The sequence below is a fragment of the Lathyrus oleraceus genome, chromosome 6 (assembly GCF_024323335.1).
Source record: "Lathyrus oleraceus cultivar Zhongwan6 chromosome 6, CAAS_Psat_ZW6_1.0, whole genome shotgun sequence".
Taxonomy (NCBI): domain Eukaryota; kingdom Viridiplantae; phylum Streptophyta; class Magnoliopsida; order Fabales; family Fabaceae; genus Lathyrus; species Lathyrus oleraceus.
The window spans coordinates 68,750,287-68,764,496 of NC_066584.1; the positions used below are offsets into that span (position 1 = coordinate 68,750,287).

A 14,210-nucleotide genomic window follows, 5' to 3' on the forward strand; every position below is an offset into this window, starting at 1 on the left:
CATATGATGTGTACCATATTAAGATTCCATAGCCATGCATGCTCAACAATGTCACACACATTCTGTCACACGTGTTCCTCTCTCACTCTTCCCCTCTTCCTATAAATCACCACAACACAGCTTCTCCAATTCACCACTTCACTCATCAATCTCTCATTAGTAGTGTATCATCACACTCACAATGTCCAAACCTTTTCTATCTTTGCTTTCACTTTCCTTGCTACTCTTTGCAAGCGCATGTTTAGCAACTCGCTCTGAGTTTGACAGACTCAACCAATGCCAACTAGACAACATCAATGCATTGGAACCTGACCACCGTGTTGAGTCCGAAGCCGGTCTCACTGAGACATGGAATCCAAATAACCCTGAGCTAAAATGCGCTGGTGTGTCACTTATCAGACGCACCATTGACCCTAATGGACTCCACTTGCCATCTTTCTCACCCTCTCCACAGTTGATTTTCATCATCCAAGGAAAGGGTGTTCTTGGACTTTCACTTCCTGGTTGTCCCGAGACTTATGAAGAGCCACGTTCATCACAATCTAGACAAGGATCCAGGCAGCCACAAGGTGACAGTCACCAGAAGATTCGTCGATTCAGAAAAGGTGATATCATTGCCATTCCATCGGGGATTCCTTATTGGACATATAACCATGGCGATGAACCTCTTGTTGCCATTAGCCTTCTTGACACTTCCAACATTGCAAACCAGCTCGATTCAACCCCAAGAGTAAGTGATAGTGTATCCATTCATACAGTATGCTCTTTCGATTATAACTTAAAAAGTTTCTAATGCATAATTTGTTATACTAAATCAATCACATGTAAATATGTGTATTCAGGTATTTTACCTTGGTGGGAACCCAGAAACAGAGTTCCCCGAAACACAGGAGGAACAACAAGGAAGGCATCGGCAAAAGCATAGTTACCCTGTTGGACGTAGGAGTGGACATCACCAACAACAAGAGGAATCCGAAGAACAAAACGAAGGTAACAGCGTGCTGAGTGGCTTCAGCTCAGAGTTTTTAGCACAAACGTTCAACACTGAAGAGGATACAGCGAAGAGACTTCGATCTCCACGAGACGAAAGGAGTCAAATTGTGCGAGTTGAGGGAGGTCTCCGCATTATCAACCCCAAGGGGAAGGAAGAAGAAGAAGAAGAAAAAGAACAGAGTCATTCTCACAGAGAGGAGGAAGAAGAAGAAGAGGAGAAACAAAGAAGTGAGCGAAGAAAGAATGGTTTGGAAGAAACTATCTGTAGTGCCAAAATTCGAGAGAACATTGCGGACGCTGCACGTGCCGACCTCTATAACCCACGTGCTGGTCGTATCAGCACTGCAAACAGTTTAACTCTCCCAGTCCTCCGCTATTTACGCCTCAGTGCTGAGTATGTTCGTCTCTACAGGGTAACTATTAAACTAATGTGTATATTTCCATGATATGATTAGTTACATAAATGATTTTTTAATAAACTAATCAATAACGTGTATGTATGTATATGCAGAATGGTATATATGCTCCACACTGGAACATAAACGCCAACAGTCTGCTGTACGTGATAAGGGGAGAAGGAAGAGTTAGGATTGTGAATTGCCAAGGAAACACGGTGTTCGACAACAAGGTGAGAAAGGGACAGTTGGTGGTGGTACCACAAAACTTTGTGGTGGCGGAACAAGCTGGGGAGGAAGAAGGATTAGAGTATGTGGTGTTCAAGACAAATGACAGAGCTGCGGTTAGCCACGTACAACAGGTGCTTAGGGCCACTCCTGCAGAGGTTCTTGCAAATGCTTTTGGTCTTCGTCAACGCCAAGTCACGGAGTTAAAGCTCAGTGGAAACCGTGGCCCTCTGGTTCACCCTCAGTCGCAATCTCAATCTCATTGAGATGATGCTATGGAGTATAATAATGAGATGGCCATCTTATCTTAAATAATAAATTTTGAATGTACTGTAGAGAAGAATTTCAGTTCCGATAATAAAACAATAAAGTATGGCCTTAAAATCCCAATCTTAATCTAAATTTGTATGCATCTATAAGGGGCGAATAACACTAGTTTTGTTCACCTTGCAATTGCCATAATAAAATGCATACACTTTTTACTATTGCTTATATGTTTGTTTGAATCATATAAAAAACACAACTACAAATCTGCATTTTTCCTTCGGAATTTGATTATATATCTGCAGGAAACCGATTTCATGACGCAAACCCTGATGTTTTTCATTCCATGCAAATACCTTTAATGAACCGAGTTGAAAAACTCCAAGCGGGACTACTGCTACAAGCCTACAACAGCCTGCAATGCAAATCTCTGTTGATAAAAAATATAATTACAAAGAAGTTATATTCTACAAGAGAATATGATGGCTGTATAGAGGAACAAAGTAAGAACCAGCAAATGAAATACATAAATTGGTATCTGAAATGCTTCAAACACAAACATGACTCCTAGTAAATATGACCTGCTAACTAACTTATATTCTGAAAACCCTTCTTTTTTCTTCAACCAGTTATTAACTCTAATAAAATAATTCCAAATGCATATACATCTACCTTACACTTCCAGCATCAAAATACTCCGTTGCAATGTCCGTGACATGTATCTTGAGTAATAAAGAAAGCCCTAATTTGCATGGTAACTATCTGCACAGTCTTAATGAACCATACCAGATTGATATCATCCAATAATAGCAGTTCATGACAGAAATGCATGACACAAACAGTTTTAAGACTCAAACGAACATCCCATTTGCACCTTCTTAACTTTCATTTGAATTGTAAAATCAAATGCATAGACTTCTTGAGCTGCAGTAGGAAATAACATGGCTTTTCAAGCTAAAACAAAATTTGATGACTCATCAATTAACCCCAAAAGACAATTCTAGAAGATATCAAAATTGAAGATCCAATAGGGCTTCTTCTCCTAGTTATTTCCAAGATAAGCCACGATCTTGCAGTCCTAAGGGTTGTCGGCCGCTCGTTTTCGACTTGATTGCTTCTTGCAGAGAGGTTGTTCTGCATGCCATTGTTCATACCTTTCCTAGCGGGATTTCGTTAAGAATGTGTGATTGGGCCTAACTCAACCCTACAAAACCAGTTGGTAGAGTGAGGACTGCCTCCATTTATAAACACATGTTCAAACCATATATTGTCCGATGTGGGACTCTTAACACACCCCCTCACGCCCAGGACTGGACATCTGGAGCGTGGAAATAAATGGTGGGTGCCCCGATAGCGGAAACCATAGTAGGTGGCCCACCGGATCTTAGACGAGGCTCTGATACCATGTTAAGAAATGTGGTTGGGTCTAACTCAACCCTACAAAACCGGTTTTGTAGGGTTGAGTTAGGCCCAAACCACACATTTCTTAACATGGTCACATCGGACAATATATGGTTTGAGCATGTGTTTATAAATGGAGGCAGTCCTCACTCTACCAATCGGTTTTGTAGGGTTGAGTTAGGCCCAATCACACATTCTTAACATGGTATCAGAGCCTCGTCTAAGATCCGGTGGGCCACCTACTATGGTTTCCGCTATCGGGCCACCCACCATTTATTTCCACGCTCCAGATGTCCAGTCCTGGCCGTGAGGGGGTGTGTTAAGAGTCCCACATCGGACAATATATGGTTTGAACATGTGTTTATAAATGGAGGCCGTCCTCACTTTACCAACTGGTTTTGTAGGGTTGAGTTAGGCCCAATCACACATTCTTAACAGTCACCATCACCAGGTTTGACAGCCTTCTTTGGCCTGCTCTTCGACCAATATCTTCGAAAAATCAAGACCTCACACATTGTTTTGTAAGACGGTCACGATCACTATCAAGCAGGAGTGAAAATATGTTAGAACAGTCTCTATGAAAGGTTGATCATAATACGAATATAACCACAACTTCAATTTAAAACCGTAATTAACTAGTAGTTTTGCATTAGTTGGAGACAAATCGGAAACACAAATTTAAAAGGAACATTACAGGTCCAGTCAGCATCTTTCAACATCACTCATTTTTATTTCTGTTTTATTTTTTCTTGAACCTCTTCTTCTCAATTGTGTGTCCACTCGGGCATGTATCAAATAATCATTATCCGAAAATGAAAGAGCTAGCTGGAAACACCAATACGTTAGTTACGCTCAAAATTGTGACGAAACATGCCAATGCAGCCACAATTGCTCTTAAAATTTGGGCTTAGTGTAATTTAATCATTCGAAATCGTGTAAGATAAGAGATGTTTCTCACTTATAAATTTAATCATTCAAAATCTAATGTTGATATGTTAACAATTTTAGTAGCAATATTGCTGTAGGGACTTTGAACACGGCTAACCACTGTAATTTAGAACTAATATTAACACCTCATGCATTTCTTGAACTGTTGCTCAAATCTATTGGTCTATAGTTAAATATGTCAGGCTCGGGTGAAAGTATACTAATATTAACACCTCATGCATTTCTTGAACTGTTGCTCAAATCTATTGGTCTATAGTTAAATATGTCAGGCTCGGGTGAAAGTATAATGATAAATACAATATAAGAATAGTGTACGTGTACTCGTAAGTCATAGTTAAATTTCTGTCGAAGTCATCTCTAAATAATTATTTATCTAGTGCATGAAAGTAAGTAATTAAAAGACCTGTAATCAGTAAAATATTATTATGCTTGATGTAAGCATGTAATTCATATCAAAGTTTCTAAAGTATGTTGAAAGAATCGTCAATTAATCCATTTGCATAAATACTAAATAGGTGGGAGGGATTTGAACATAAAGTTAAGTGTGTTAACACAAGCTAAAATTTATTTGTGCAATCATCATCATGTCATCTTCATCTTCTAATTTGAAATGAAAATTTAGCAAAATACATAACCAGTCAATCTAGAATTTACCTAAAAGAAAGACAACTGTATCTATATTATATCAGGGAGTAATACACCAGCAGTACATTTTGAGTGGAGGAGGCCAATTATTAAAGTTTATAAAGTAGTAAAACATGCAAGAGTCGAATGAAATATATGCTCTAGACAGTAAATTAATAGTTGAGTTAAAGAGATAAATGCATAGAGTCGACGCAGAGAAAAGAACTAGAGAAGTGAAGGGGACCATCCACATATAAGAATACCAACAAATATTCATTGTCTCTTTGTGGTATTTGGATATATACTAATTATCAATCTGTGAAGAATGAATGAAGCGGCTACTTGCGCTGCGTCCCACATATGATGTGTATCAATTTAGGACTCCATAGCCATGCATGCTGAACAATGTCATACACATTCTGTCACACGTGTTCCTATCTCACCCTTCCCCTCTTCCTATAAATCACCACAACACAGCTTCTCCACTTCACCACTTCACTCACCAATCTCTCCTTAGTAGTTTATGATCACAGTCACAATGTCCAAACCTTTTCTATCTTTGCTTTCACTTTCCTTGCTACTCTTTGCAAGCGCATGTTTAGCAACTAGCTCTGAGTTTGACAGACTTAACCAATGCCAGCTAGACAGTATCAATGCATTGGAACCAGACCACCGTGTTGAGTCCGAAGCTGGTCTCACTGAGACATGGAATCCAAATCACCCTGAGCTAAAATGCGCCGGTGTGTCACTTATTAGACGCACCATCGACCCTAATGGACTCCACTTGCCATCTTTCTCACCCTCTCCACAGTTGATTTTCATCATCCAAGGAAAGGGTGTTCTTGGACTTTCATTTCCTGGCTGTCCTGAGACTTATGAAGAGCCGCGTTCATCACAATCTAGACAAGAATCCAGGCAGCAACAAGGTGACAGTCACCAGAAGATTCGTCGATTCAGAAAAGGTGATATCATTGCCATTCCATCGGGAATTCCTTATTGGACATATAACCATGGCGATGAACCTCTTGTTGCCATTAGTCTTCTTGACACTTCCAACATTGCAAACCAGCTCGATTCAACCCCAAGAGTAAGTAATAGTGTATCCATACATTACGTTATCTCTTATAAATTGTTCATACAGCATGCTCATTCGATTATAACTTTAAAAGTTTCTAATGTATAATTTGTTATACTAAATCAATCACACGTAAATATGTGTATGCAGGTATTTTACCTTGGTGGGAACCCAGAAACAGAGTTCCCCGAAACACAGGAGGAACAACAAGGAAGGCATCGGCAAAAGCATAGTTACCCTGTTGGACGTAGGAGTGGACATCACCAACAAGAAGAGGAATCTGAAGAACAAAACGAAGGTAACAGCGTGCTGAGTGGCTTCAGCTCAGAGTTTTTAGCACAAACGTTCAACACTGAAGAGGATACAGCGAAGAGACTCCGATCTCCACGAGACGAAAGGAGTCAAATTGTGCGAGTTGAGGGAGGTCTCCGCATTATCAACCCCAAGGGGAAGGAAGAAGAAGAAAAAGAACAAAGTCATTCTCACTCTCACAGAGAGGAGAAGGAAGAAGAAGAAGAAGAAGAAGAAGATGAGGAGGAGAAACAAAGAAGTGAGGAAAGAAAGAATGGTTTGGAAGAAACTATCTGTAGTGCCAAAATTCGAGAGAACATTGCGGACGCTGCACGTGCCGACCTTTATAACCCACGTGCTGGTCGTATCAGCACTGCAAACAGTTTAACTCTCCCAGTCCTCCGCTATTTACGCCTCAGTGCTGAGTATGTTCGTCTCTACAGGGTAACTATTAAACTAATGTGTATATTTCCATGATATGATTAGTTACATAAATGATTTTTTAATAAACTAATCAATAACGTGTATGTATGTATATGCAGAATGGTATATATGCTCCACACTGGAACATAAACGCCAACAGTCTGCTGTACGTGATAAGGGGAGAAGGAAGAGTTAGGATTGTGAATTGCCAAGGAAACACGGTGTTCGACAACAAGGTGAGAAAGGGACAGTTGGTGGTGGTACCGCAAAACTTTGTGGTGGCGGAACAAGCTGGGGAGGAAGAAGGATTAGAGTATGTTGTGTTCAAGACAAATGACAGAGCTGCTGTTAGCCACGTACAACAGGTGTTTAGGGCCACTCCTTCAGAGGTTCTTGCAAATGCTTTTGGTCTTCGTCAACGCCAAGTCACGGAGTTAAAGCTCAGTGGAAACCGTGGCCCGCTGGTTCACCCTCGGTCTCAATCTCAATCTCATTGAGATGATGCTATGCATAATGCAATACAATAACAAGATGGCCATCTTGTCTTGAATAATAATGATAAAATAAATTTTGAATGAACTGTAGTAAAAAATTTCACTTCCTATAATAAAACAATAAAGTATCGCCCTACTACCCTGATCTTACTCTGAATTTGTATGCATGTAAAGAGGGGTGAATAACACTGGTTTTGTACACCTTCCAATTGCCATAATAAAATGCATACACTTTTTAAAAATTTCTCCTTCATTATCTTCTTCATTAGTACTAATGATGAATTGTCTCAATAATAATATCAGCTTTTTGAATACAGCAACGCAGCAGCAAATTTTAACAATCACAATTATAAGGAAGTGTAATTAATTGTTTTCTAAAAATCTTTTCTGTGTGACTGGAATGGAACTATTCCATTTCCTTATCAATATAATTGTCAAACTATAAAGGATAAAATAAATATCTTGAGAGCAAGAGCAAGAAGATGTGGTTAATCCCACTACTCGCTAGAGAATGAACACACTTGTCATGTTGATAAAAATGAGAACCGAAAAATCTACAAATAAATACTAGTTGATTAAATAAAGAATTTGTAATGTTGATAAATACTGAATTCAAACTCTCATAAAATTTATCAAATGTTTTACACACGGTTAGTAGTATTATTTTAAAATGATTGCTGAATTTTTTAATCATTATATATTTTTTCTCTCATTATAGTCAATGTTCTTGTTTTAATCATATAAAAACTATGGTTTTTTAGATTTTATAATCAAAATCATTAAACAGAAAGCGTGTATAACAAGTACCAAATGATATCACTCAAATTTCTTTCATTTTGCATATGTAAATTTCATGAAAAATACAAAAATTATAATCTATTGAAGGCAGTACATTTCTTTCACTAAGAAATTCAAAACCAAAAGCCATGGAATACTAGTAACTACATGCAAAAAAAGCAACATAAAGACCTATGGGTTTTCAACAAGAGAGACGCCTGAAGTGACACCTGAAGTTCTTCATATTAGCAGTCTCTGCAGCCTCAATGCCAGCAGCACCTGTACAATAGCTATTAAGTATTGTCTGCATGCAGCACTTATAGCCCCAAACAGTTGCGTGATTGTTTATCAAAATATCTTCTTCATACTTGCTCCTTGGAAACGCAGCCTCCTGTTGAAAAACATCAATAGATATCGAGATTAACGAATTGAATAGCAACTGCAAAGCAGTTTAATGTTCAGATTAGAACTGATAATGACATTGTCAAGAGTTCAAAGGTTAAAAGCATTGAATGAACAAATAAATATAAGCAAAAGGAAGCTGAGAGTGCAGATTTAATGTGTGTCTCACCTGCCCCTTAATAATTCTACCAGCACGATCATACTCAAGTTGCATCTCGCTTTGACCAAGCAAAAGTTCTCTTGGAAGTTTATCCCAATCAGCTGCATTTCCATACTTCTCCAAAATGGTTTCCTTCATTTGAGACCTCACTTTCTCTTTCATGATCTTAAAATTCTTATAAAGCAATTCAGCTTGGGATGGAGATGCTTGAATGTGAACATCTTGCCCCTTATCAAATGCTTCTTGTGTGTGTTTGTTTAGATCCTTGTATTCCAAAGCTTGGCCACTATTCCTATATTGGTTATCACCCTATTACACAAAAAAGAGATTTAATTTAATCCAAATACAAGCATATGAAAGGAAAGTAAATTACGATATTTTATGAATTTTGATTATTGAGATAGGCTACCTCATAGAATTTCTCATTTGGATGGGCAACTGGAAGAGGATCTTCACGCATGGACCTAGTCTTGGGATCATAGTGGGCAGAATTGACATTGAGATTCCACAGATATTTAGTCGTGTCCTCGCGAAGACATAAGTTCCTGAAAATAAGGGCATTTTAGTTCCATTCCATCAATGAAAATGATTAGAGTTTAACAGAATATGTAGTCTATCAGCATTATTAAAATAGTGTGGATGAGAAAATCACCTAACAGTTCCTGTGCTCCCACCGCCCGTAGTGCACACGCGCTTTTCAACTTTAGCAAAGTGTATTTGTTTGCTCTCGTCAACCTTGGCCTCATCAACACTTGGATCATAAGTATAAGAAATTGAATAAACAAAAGAAAAAAAGAAGTAAGGTTATAGTTTATATCTACTACTCAATTTAGTCATGGCAAATATAAGAAATTGAATAAAATCATAGATGTTCTGGTTTGGGTTGATAGAAACCCTAAACGATCATTAAGAAAAAGGAGTTGATTGAATAAAGTAGAATTTGGAATGGATTATAGAAATAAATAGTACATTCGTGTATCGTAGCGATTGATTACAATGGGAATTGAAAGAAGAAGAAGAAGAAAAGTGGTACCTGAAGCGGTGATCGATGTTCTGAACACAGGAGTATGGGAATGGCTGATGGAGGGAGAGATTAGGATTCAAAATTCGTGCGAAAAATAAGTTAACAACTATTTATTTATATAGGCTGTTTGTCCGGGTTTTTGCAACTACTTTTAACCGTTATTAAGATATGAATCAAATAATATATGGAAAATCAAATACTTCAATTCAATTTACTTTTCTTTTTTTATAGTTTTAAACAAGTTAACTAGGTGTCAAAATATAATTTAGTTTAGTCTCTATTGTATTTCATCTCCTCTCGATCAAAATATTTTTCCGAAAGGTTTGATTTTAATAAGATTATCGTTTTCAATGACGTTTATATTTTCAAATTCTTCTTTTGGTTGAGAGAAGAGGATGTGTGGTATATCCCAACACTCTGATGTTCACGTCAATGAGAAAATAAGGTAGAGAATAATGTTTTTAGATTTTAGAGAGTGTACATCTTGATTACTATGTTTTCCCCTTCTTATAGGTGAATTCTAGGATTTATGGAATCCAAAACTTTTTCTTCAGGACATGTGTTATCATATTATTCCTTATGTCATTTAATGACCTTTGTTTAATCACATCAGGTTATTGGTTGCATTTTTAGGGCATAACTTAATATGTTCTAGATGCCTTATGTCCCTCCCTTCTTAAATCCCATTCATTTGTCCTAGTGGGCCGATGTTATTTTAATCTCATATCAAGTAGGAAGAGTTTCCCCTCAAACATGGCTCGTTGGAGTCGAGGTGTGACTTGCGAGTCTATTATAAGAGGGTAGCAAGTGAGTGACAATTTTAATGGATATTTCATCCATCTTTAACCCGTCTTATCATTTAGTCCTTTGATATTCCCATACCTCTTTGTCAGAAACTGATGTGACCTCTTGATATTTGTTATCCTAGTCGTCTATCACGTGTCAATCTGTAGCTTATAGCGTGATGGCATATTATTAACCCTAATATGATTATTTTTATGGAAATTGTCATTGTCATGATTATTTTGACGATGATATCAGTAATGTGTTCTTTGTTTACTAGTATACATCCGACCCTTTACCCATTGTGATTCTAGATTATGGAAATATGTATTTTCGTCTTCTTTCTTGTTCTACTTTCTCTCAAGATGTTGTGCTTCTCGAGATGCTCTTGATCTTTTTTAAAGTATTCTTCTTCTTCTCCAACTACCTCACCATTCTACGTTAGTATGTTTCTATCATTCATTGCTCATTTGTATTTATGGATTTTTGTTACAATAATGTGATGGTGATTTTAGGTTAGTTATGGGTGCTCCATATGTTGTCCTTAATTTCTCGTGAGAGAAAGTAGTGAGAAAACGGGGTTGCTTTCTTCACATCTTATTCTTTTTTTTTTTGGACACTTATGATGGTTCATGCCATCAAATACCCCTCTAAACCTAATATTGATGAAGACAAACGCAACTCATACTCTTGGCTAAAAGAAATTTACTTGGGAATTCCTTTATTGTATTATAATTCTATGAAATTAGGGAAATTTGAATTTTTTTACTTAAGTAGGAGGTCCTTATAATGCGTGGAAAATTAGAATATCAACTTTCACAAATATATGATGTCAAAATTTCTTCCATCCTTCTTTCCTTGTGTTTGATATAGTCTTTCGGGAAATGCATTTCTTTCTTCCGTTTACTACCTTCAAGAAATAGGTTCTTCATTACTTTGTTTTTCCTCCTTTACAGTTACACCATAACTATTGAGCCTTCTTTTGAGCTTTCCAATCTATGTTTAGAAATTTTGATCAAGAAGCTTCTGTGAAGGTTCAGCTTCTCCTTACAGTTTAGTTCACTTCAAACAAATCCACAAAATGTTTGAGGTTTTCACGGAGTCCTTAAAAAAATTTAAGTTGAATTACATGATGGTTGGACCTTTTATTTTCACTATCTATTCGAACATATGTAGTTGTGATGATGGGCTTTTGATGTAGTCTATGAACCTTAATCTCCCAAATGCTAGAGTCAGGACATTTTTGGTCATGTGAAAGCGAACTTTTCCTTCAAATTATTGGATATTTCCTAAGAAGAGAATGAGGGTATGGCCATCATCCAAAATTTGTTGATGGCTTTGATCAGATTCCTTCTATGACCATAAATATAAATCTTACGATGAGAAGTCAGTATCTTGACACGTGGTCCCTGGTCTTGGCCTTTGTTAGGGATGATGCTAAAAGTTTGTTGGGTGTGTCTTATGATATTTCCGTTTATTCCCTTCTTATTTATCATTTCCTACTAACTTACTAAGTTATTTCTTTGTTTTCTTCTTGAAAATAACATGGAACTTGATGGTAAACTTAAGGCTTTCAAGAAATATTAAGTTCAAGCCCTAACAAAGGTCGCTCATGACAAATTTGTCGAGAGGTTATAGTTTCTATAGATGAACCTCGTATGACTATCCTATGAAGTCAAGTCTCATTTTGTATGATATTTTGATGAAGATAAATAAGTGAAAATAAGGAAAAGTTTGGAGGATTCTTAAGTGATAAAAGTATAAAAAAATCTTCATTATCATAAGATTTATCCTAGTCAATATATGGTATTTATCTTAAGGTACAATGTTTCAATTCATTATTTATAAGCATGAGGTGCTCACAACTTTCATCTCATACCTTCTAAAGTTTGGAAAAATACTGTTACATGATTCACTTTTAAAACATGGATTTTAATTTGGTCAAATTTTGTGGTCCACTTCAAACAATCCATAAAATGTTTGAGGTTTTCACTTAGTCCTTATAAAACTTTAAGTTCCGTTACATGATGGTTGGGTGTTTTATTTTCACTACCTAGTCGAACGTACATAGTTATGATGGGGAGGCTTTTGATGTATATGAACCTTAATTTCCCAAATGGCGAAGTCGTGACATTTTTGGTCATGTGAAAGCGAACCTTTCCTTCAAATGATTTGTTCTTTCCTAAGAAGACAACGAGGGTCTTTCCACCATCCAACATTTTATTGATGGCTTTGATCAGATTCCTTTTATAACCATAATTCTAAATCTTACAATATGAGAAGTCGGTATGTTGATACACGGTCCCTGGTCTTGGCCGTTGTTGGGGATGATGCTAAAAGTTTGTTGGGTGTGTCTGATGATCTTTCTGTTTATTCCCTTCTTATTTATCATTTTGTACTAACTTACTAATTTTTTTCTTTATTTTCTTCTTGAAAATAATATAGAACTTGATGATAAACTTAGTGCCTTCAAGAAATCTTAGGTTCAAACCCTAACAAAGGCAACTCAAGACAAATTTGTTCGAGAGGTTATGGTTTTTATAGATGAACCTTTGATGACTATCCACAATCTTTTGTCTTTCGCATTTGGTTATAGATTGTATCTTCGTCCTTTCTTATAACTTTAAACATTGTACAATGGGTTTTCCTTGGTTAAATTTACATCATATTTATGTTTATTATTTTCTACGTTTGTCATAATTTCGTGTATCTACTTGCAAAGGTGTTCCCGGACAAGGGTGCATGTGTTTTAACCCTCCATGGTTTAAAACTCATGAAATAATGGATCACTTTTGAAGATGTCGTTTCCTAATGATGGCCAATTGATTCGACAAAGCTCTCTTATTTCCATCTTTATGGCTTTCTTTAGGATTTTACACTTGTTTTTCTAGCAAGTTTGACATTTTTGCTTTAGCCTCGACTTCTACCAAAAAACCCTTAGTATCACTCTTAATTTTGTTCTTGCCAGCTTCTGCGTTTCAGGTAATTTTCTCCTTTTGCTCACCTTGTAACATTGAGGTTGTTTATATTGGTGCTTTGTGGCTTCAAACATATTGAAGACCACTTGTTCTTTGTCGAACCTCAATGCTAACTCGCTCATCTCCATATCAATCAAAGCCCTTCCTATTACTAGGAATGGCCTTCCAAGAATCAATTGTATTTCAGCGTCCTCAGGCATCTCTAAAATTACAAAGTCGTCCGAAAAAGCAAGGTCATCAACCTTAACTAACACATCCTTCAATATTCCGTAGAGATACGTTACAGATCAGTCGGATAATGTGAGAGTCATATGGGTAGACTTAGGCTCTCCACAACCCAACCTCCTTATCATTGAGAGTGGCATCATATTAATGTTTGCCTTCAAATCACAAAGAGATTGGTTAACTTTTACAGGACCAATAGAATAAGGGATAATGAACCTACCAGGATCGGTAAGTTTAGGTGGAAGTTTCCTTTGAATGGTATCCCCACACTCTTCAGCCAAAAAGAAATTTTCACCATCTCTTAATCGTCGTTTTCCAGAGAGTAACTCATTTATAAACTTATCATACACCAAAATTTGGTTCATGGCTTCACAGAAGGGGATGTTGACTTTAATGTTTCTAAACATCTCCTTGAACTTATTAAACCGCTCTTCGTTTGCATCTTTCTTCTCAAATTTCTTTTTCATGAAAGGGTAGGGTGCTTTGATATAATCTGAGAGTACAAGGTTAGGATCATTAAGAATATGTTTCTTGGTCCTCCTCCATGGTGAGTTCTTATCTATAAATTTGTCAAGACTCCAACCTATAACCTCATCATTACTCTTAATCTCACCTTTTCTCCCTTATTTTCCCTATTTCTACAACCAGTTTCTTTCCACTTTCTTTCTTCTCATCTTCACTTTTTTTCTTCTCCCCACTATCTTGTGTAGGTGTACCTACAACTA

General features: G+C 36.9%; 3 protein-coding genes and 1 long non-coding RNA gene across 5 annotated transcripts; 2 read left to right on the forward strand and 2 right to left on the reverse strand.

The window, feature by feature from the left end:
* Nucleotides 1-117: 117 nt before the first annotated feature.
* Nucleotides 118-2,101, forward strand: LOC127091600 (legumin J-like). Its single transcript, XM_051030288.1, has 3 exons — nt 118-730; nt 843-1,406; nt 1,505-2,101. The coding sequence occupies exons 1-3, from the start codon at nt 182-184 to the stop codon at nt 1,880-1,882; spliced, it is 1,491 nt and encodes a 496-aa protein (XP_050886245.1). The 5' UTR covers nt 118-181; the 3' UTR covers nt 1,883-2,101.
* Nucleotides 1,936-3,188, reverse strand: LOC127091602 (uncharacterized). 2 transcript variants are annotated; one of them, XR_007791950.1, is made up of 2 exons: nt 2,553-3,188; nt 1,936-2,295 (listed from the first exon to the last, which is right to left on the reverse strand). It is a non-coding gene; the product is annotated as an uncharacterized LOC127091602 (long non-coding RNA). The 2 variants fall into 2 exon arrangements; XR_007791951.1 differs by having other exon boundaries at nt 1,936-2,310.
* A 482-nt stretch (nt 3,189-3,670) lies between these two features.
* LOC127094059 (pre-mRNA-splicing factor SLU7-A) lies at nt 3,671-13,952 on the reverse strand. Its single transcript, XM_051032930.1, has 8 exons — nt 13,674-13,952; nt 13,295-13,517; nt 9,509-9,605; nt 9,128-9,226; nt 8,885-9,020; nt 8,485-8,784; nt 8,144-8,304; nt 3,671-3,820 (listed from the first exon to the last, which is right to left on the reverse strand). Exons 1-8 carry the CDS (start codon nt 13,950-13,952, stop codon nt 3,781-3,783), a joined length of 1,335 nt encoding a protein of 444 aa, XP_050888887.1. The 3' UTR covers nt 3,671-3,780.
* On the forward strand, nt 5,074-7,378 carry LOC127091599 (legumin J). The gene is made up of 3 exons (XM_051030287.1): nt 5,074-5,940; nt 6,079-6,663; nt 6,762-7,378. The coding sequence occupies exons 1-3, from the start codon at nt 5,377-5,379 to the stop codon at nt 7,137-7,139; spliced, it is 1,527 nt and encodes a 508-aa protein (XP_050886244.1). The 5' UTR covers nt 5,074-5,376; the 3' UTR covers nt 7,140-7,378.
* Nucleotides 13,953-14,210: the final 258 nt, after the last annotated feature.

Bases quoted from the DNA above. Each gene is read 5' to 3' on its own strand.
- LOC127091600 (XM_051030288.1), top strand. From the start codon at position 182: ATGTCCAAACCTTTTCTATCTTTGCTTTCACTTTCCTTGCTACTCTTT. The intron at 731-842 runs GTAAGTGATAGT...ATGTGTATTCAG, and splicing joins AGCTCGATTCAACCCCAAGA to GTATTTTACCTTGGTGGGAA. The intron at 1,407-1,504 runs GTAACTATTAAA...ATGTATATGCAG, and splicing joins AGTATGTTCGTCTCTACAGG to AATGGTATATATGCTCCACA.
- LOC127091599 (XM_051030287.1), top strand. From the start codon at position 5,377: ATGATCACAGTCACAATGTCCAAACCTTTTCTATCTTTGCTTTCACTT. The intron at 5,941-6,078 runs GTAAGTAATAGT...ATGTGTATGCAG, and splicing joins AGCTCGATTCAACCCCAAGA to GTATTTTACCTTGGTGGGAA. The intron at 6,664-6,761 runs GTAACTATTAAA...ATGTATATGCAG, and splicing joins AGTATGTTCGTCTCTACAGG to AATGGTATATATGCTCCACA.
- LOC127094059 (XM_051032930.1), bottom strand. From the start codon at position 13,952: ATGAAAAAGAAATTTGAGAAGAAAGATGCAAACGAAGAGCGGTTTAAT. The intron at 13,518-13,673 runs GTAAAAGTTAAC...GGAATATTGAAG, and splicing joins TCCCTTATTCTATTGGTCCT to GATGTGTTAGTTAAGGTTGA. The intron at 8,785-8,884 runs GTAGCCTATCTC...TTTGTGTAATAG, and splicing joins CAAATGAGAAATTCTATGAG to GGTGATAACCAATATAGGAA.